This window comes from Humulus lupulus, chromosome 6 (genome assembly GCF_963169125.1).
Source record: "Humulus lupulus chromosome 6, drHumLupu1.1, whole genome shotgun sequence".
NCBI lineage: Eukaryota > Viridiplantae > Streptophyta > Magnoliopsida > Rosales > Cannabaceae > Humulus > Humulus lupulus.
This window is the reverse complement of record NC_084798.1, coordinates 203,754,019-203,759,526: the sequence shown is the minus strand read 5'-3', so window position 1 is coordinate 203,759,526 and position 5,508 is coordinate 203,754,019. Positions and strand designations below refer to the sequence as shown.

At 34.5% G+C, this 5,508-nt stretch overlaps 1 protein-coding gene across 1 annotated transcript; it reads left to right on the top strand.

Annotated features, from left to right (window-relative positions):
* Nucleotides 1-2,521: 2,521 nt before the first annotated feature.
* On the top strand, nt 2,522-4,547 carry LOC133783005 (S-adenosylmethionine decarboxylase proenzyme-like). The gene is made up of 3 exons (XM_062222506.1): nt 2,522-2,679; nt 2,770-2,928; nt 3,038-4,547. Exon 3 carries the CDS (start codon nt 3,193-3,195, stop codon nt 4,333-4,335), a length of 1,143 nt encoding a protein of 380 aa, XP_062078490.1. The 5' UTR covers nt 2,522-2,679; nt 2,770-2,928; nt 3,038-3,192; the 3' UTR covers nt 4,336-4,547.
* The last annotated feature ends 961 nt before the right edge of the window (nt 4,548-5,508 follow it).

The following is a 5,508-nucleotide window of genomic DNA, read 5'->3' as shown; positions in this document are numbered from 1 at the left end:
AGGCTAGATCTTGTGTGCCTGCTGCCATGAGAGGGCGAAGATGGAGCAATGAGCCTAGATCTGGTGCGCCTACTACCATGAGAGACCCGAGATAGAGATTTACAGCCATGATATGGGGTTCATCGGGTTAGATCTGAAAGGAAATGCATCAACAGATTTGATTTAGGGAATTCTTTGGGGTTGAATGGGTTTGGGTTTGGAATTTTTGTTGATGGAATATGAGATTAATGCTTTGATTGTGGTTGGAGGTTTGATTGTGATAGAAGATTGTTGTGAGGAACATTCTTTTGGTTATTGTTTTCTTTTAATGATTTTGTATAAGAACACCATTGTTTGTGATTATGGTTGATTGAATATGAGATTAATGCTTTGATTGTGGTTGGAGCCTTGATTGTGATTTTGTTGTGAGGAACATTCTTCGGTATTGATTTTTTTTGTTTGAATGATTTTGTAGAAGAACACCATTATTAATGAATTTGATTATTAAATTAAGATTTTAGATTATTTTTAATCTGATTAGATAATGAGTATATTTTAATTTGTTTTGTTTAAAATTAATAAATTTTTTATAATTAAATAAAAAATATTTACATTTTTTATATTATATTATTTAATTTGTTTTAATTTAATTTTAATTAAATTAAATTTATTTTTAATTAAATTAAATTTATTTTTATTTAAAAATCTATTTTTAATTCATTAATTAATAAAACTCGAGGGAATTTTGGTCATATTTAATATTTGTTTGACCAAAATTGGGTCAATGATATCATTTTATTCTATTTTACATAACACATGGTCCGATCTGTTATTTAACAAAACACAGGGGTCGATCAAGTATTCGGGCAAAACATAGGGGCCAAACTTGTATTTTTCCTAAAAAATTAGGCAAACTGCAAGGAAATTTGAATGTATAATAATCAATATGTTATCTGTGTTTTTTGCATAAAACATCGTGGAAAAAATGGATTATGTTGTTTATCTCTTTTCGGAAGCTGAAACATAATCTATGAGTGTCGTTCTTATCACTCCCTAAGAAGATTTCATGCTGGTTATTAGTGAGAGCCACTTCCCGATAACTTAGTCGGGGAAGTGGCCTTCTAAAGTTTCTCAGGCCGTGAGTAACTTATCAAATTCCCAAGAATCCTTCCTTCAAGGAAGGAGAACACTTGCCAGGTGTCAATTGCAGAGATTCTTAGGACCAGAGACACCTAGTGCCTGCAGAGATTGTGATGCTGGTTCCGTAAAAGTGATAGAGAGGATGTCCCACAACGCTGCCTAACATGGGAAAGTGCACGAATATCACTATGACAAGTACCATGAAACGTCTTTCCCAATAAAGTAGTGAGCTTGACATTCTCGTATTGGGTCTGCTGAGTATCTGATGGGGCCTACCAACTTATTTAATGGATAGGAAATTTATATTTATGTTAAACTAATCCCATTATGGAAATTATTTATTGTAACCATCTCATATTAATGAGCTCAAATCCTTCAACCGCTTATAAATAATGTTAGGACATTACTTGTAAAAGGATCCTCAACTTTTAGGGTATGAAAAAAACGATGCCTGAACTCTAAGAGAACTTGAACTTTGCAAGTTCTTAATCCTAATACAATTGACTCATGAGTATGACTAATTAATAGTCTAAACCAAGTAAAAAAATGTGCTTAGTCTTCTTTTTTCGTTAAGCTTTATATTTTATTGGTAGTTGACGAAAAAACGAGTCAACACAATATATATCTCTTCTATATAAAAAGTGTGTAGATAACAGAAATTATTGGTTTTAAACTTCAACTCACTTATTAGAATAATATCATATTAAACATATAATATAATCTACTGTCAATTACGAATAAATTTTTTTTAAAAAAAAAAAAAAAAACTAGCAAGAAACTTAAATTTAAAATTCATGTATAATATTTAATATTATATTAAACTTATAATATATATAATATCTTGTTGTAACCTTCAAATTCAAAAACTAGTACAAACATAGACTTAAATAAAAATAAATAAATTATTTAATTAAAATAAGTTATTTATTTAAAATTTATATGATATTAATATAAATTTAATAAAAAAAATTAATAAATTCTATAAATAAAATTAAGCAAATATGCATATTTCACCTGACTTGTATCTAGTATATAAAAAATACTCCTAAAAAATTCAATTTAAAACCTAAGTTATTAAAACATATGTGTTTTTTTTAGAAAAATATACACATGATAAAATTACGAAGGAAAAAAAAAGTAAAAGAGCTCCAATAAAAAGAAGCGTAAGAAACACGCGCCGTTTAAAGGTACACGTAGGCAAGAAAAATCCCAGTTTTCGACTACTATGCATTACGTGTCACTATTCTGGAGCAGGGAACCGCCGCGTGGAGAATTCGCAAGGCACAACTCACTCAATGCATAAAGAATCTTTTTAAAAAATAGTATTTTTGTTACGATATACGCTAGGGCTTTTCACCTATAAATACTTCCATATATCTCCATTCAGAATTCTCATTCAAAACAAAAAAAATCTCAATCCTTCAGAGAGAAAAAAAAAACAGGAAAGAAAATCAATCGTCTGTTTCTCTAAATCGAACCCTTCGTATTGAATTTCCTCTGGTTTTTTCTCTAGAGTTTCCGATCAAAGAAACTCCTTGCTCACAATTCAAAGTAGACAAGGTTCGTTGTTCTTTCGATCAGTTCTCATTTTTTAGGGTTCTTGTTTATTCTGGGTCAATTAATTTCTCTTATTCGGGTGTTTGGTTGCAGAGAAAAAGCGTGAATGTTGTAATGGAAGCCAAAGGTGGGAAAAAGAAGTCTAGCAGTAGTAGTAATTCACAACAATACGAAGTTCCTCTGGGTTATAGCATTGAAGATATTCGTCCAAACGGTGGAATCGAAAAGTTCAGATCTGCTGCATACTCCAACGTAATCATATTATTCAAACCCTACTCCATTGATTTTTTTCTTTCATCCTTTACATATATATGTTTCTTTTTTTTTTAATTTGTTTTATATATTTTTGATGTATTTGCAGTGTGTGAGGAAGCCATCCTGAGACGCATTCAGAAAGCCATATATTCGTAGATTAGGGTTTCAATTACCTGTTCAAATTTCATCAGTTAATAAATTCATCCACCGGCCATTTTCTTTTTCTTTTTCTCGTTGTTTAAAAGCTTAAATAGGTAAACCATGTGGTCTTCTTCGTCCCCAATTGGGTTCGAGGGTTTTGAGAAGCGTCTGGAGATTACTTTCTCCGAGCCACCATTCTTCATGGACCCTCAAGGATTGGGCCTCCGAATTCTCACTCGGACCCAAATCGATTCCATTCTCGAACCCGCTTGCTGCACCATTGTAGCCCACCTTTCGAACTCGGAGCTCGACTCGTACGTACTCTCTGAATCGAGTCTCTTCATCTACTCATACAAGATCATCATAAAAACCTGCGGGACTACCAAGCTCCTCTCCTCGATTCCACCGATTCTCCGACTCTCTAACGAACTATCTCTCAGTGTCTCAACCGTTAAATACTCCCGCGGAACCTTTATCTTCCCGGAAGCCCAGCCAGCCCCTCACCGGAACTTTGCCGAAGAAGTGGCTGCTCTGAACACGTACTTCGCCGAATTGAACCCCAAAGCTTACGTCATGGGAGACGCCGGGTGTCCCAACCGGAACTGGCATATTTACTCGGCGGCGAAATCTCCGGCGCCGCCGCAAACGGTGGATAATAGAGACGAGATCAATATGGAGATTTGCATGACTGGATTGAGCAGAGATAAAGCGGCTGTGTTTTTCAAGAAGTCCGGAAACGACGTCGAATCTTTCGTTTCTTCCAAGGAAATGACAAAACTGTCCGGCATAAACGACATCGTTCCGGGTCACGTGATCTGCGACTTTGACTTTGATCCTTGTGGATACTCGATGAACGGGATCGAGGGTGCAGCGTACTCCACCGTGCACGTGACCCCAGAGGATGGATTCAGCTACGCCAGCTACGAGGCCGGAGGGCTCGATCCCAAGGCCATGGAGCCGTTCCAGCAGCTGATCGGGAAGGTGCTGACGTGTTTTGGGCCCACTCAATTCTCCATTGCTGTCACGTGCGCGTCGCTTGAGGCCCTGATGTGGGCCACGAGGCGTGCTGAGTTGGAAGGGTACACGTGTTTGGATTTGGTGAAGCAGGATCTCCCAGGTGGCAGGTGCGTACTGTACCGTTCTTACTCTGCTAGTGTGAAGGAGAGCGCAGTGCGCACCCGTAAGGCCCTGCGGCTCTGGAAGGAGGTGAAGGCGGCGGAGGAAGTGGATGGTGGTGTGGTTATGGTGGCGTCCTGCCTGTGAGCTTTATATTTCGTCACAGCCAATAAGAAGCGTTTGTCGTTTGTTTGAGTCTGTCACAGCTTGTCGTTTTATCATGTGGCATGTTGTGATTATGCCTTTTTGTTATTCGTGTTGTTTATCAGTTTCTTGTTCTATTTTTATGTTTCGATATCGAGAATTATGAACTCGAATGGTATTGATGAGAATAAGATCATTTTATGTTTATTTGTTAATGATGGTTTTGGTTTAATAATTAAGAGATCATATTAGTTGAATGTATTATATTTTGATCAATATATATTATCCTATGTTGTTATGAATGTGGTAAAATGTCCTATATATTACCACAAAATTCGAATCTTAGAACTATTATCACAAAATAAAATCTTATATTCTCTTTTTCTCCCACCTTTTTGTTAATATAATCTTCGTTTAATATTGTAAATATAATTACATGTGTTTTCTAATTTTATTGTTATAAACCTCGGACTAAATAATTAAATACTTATTATATATAAAGGTAGTATTTTAAAAATAAACTTAGGCAAAATAGAATAAATAGATTTTAACTGCATTATGGGTATTAAAATTGTGGTAACTCGATATTATTATACAAAAACAACTTGATCAAAATTTGTGTAAAGTTTTATGAATAGAGTAATTGTTTTAGAAATTTTTTTGCTATAAATTTAAATGTTCTAAAATGCATGACTCTCAAATATACAATATTAGTTAGAGCTTCTCCAACTAGATACTAAAGCACAATAATATTTTGACTTAAAATTACACAAAAATCAATCCAAAAGAACTTTAATGCTATTCTATATATGATGCAGTCTCTAGTGTCCTACCAAATTTGGCGAATATGAAACGCAAGGGTATTTTTTAGTGTTATGATGGTTGTAATGAGAATTTAATATAGATATAAACTTACATATTTTTTGTGTTTTGGGTAGGAATTGGCCTCAGTAATTAAAGAAAAATAATTCTAGACTTTACAACCTAATAGGCTACGAAACCTAGATTGTATTCTTACCAATGCTTTTTCCGTGGTATATATAACAAAGGGTTGAAGAACTCATACTTTCTCACTTTCTCATGTCTAAAACAAGATTGAAAGGCCCTTGCTTTCTAAATTTCCTCAAATAATAATACCATCCAAATTTTGATAGTGGAGTGGTCCATAATAATTGT

What these genes read in the sequence shown, in the direction of transcription:
- LOC133783005 (XM_062222506.1), top strand. Translation starts at nt 3,193, where the DNA reads ATGTGGTCTTCTTCGTCCCCAATTGGGTTCGAGGGTTTTGAGAAGCGT.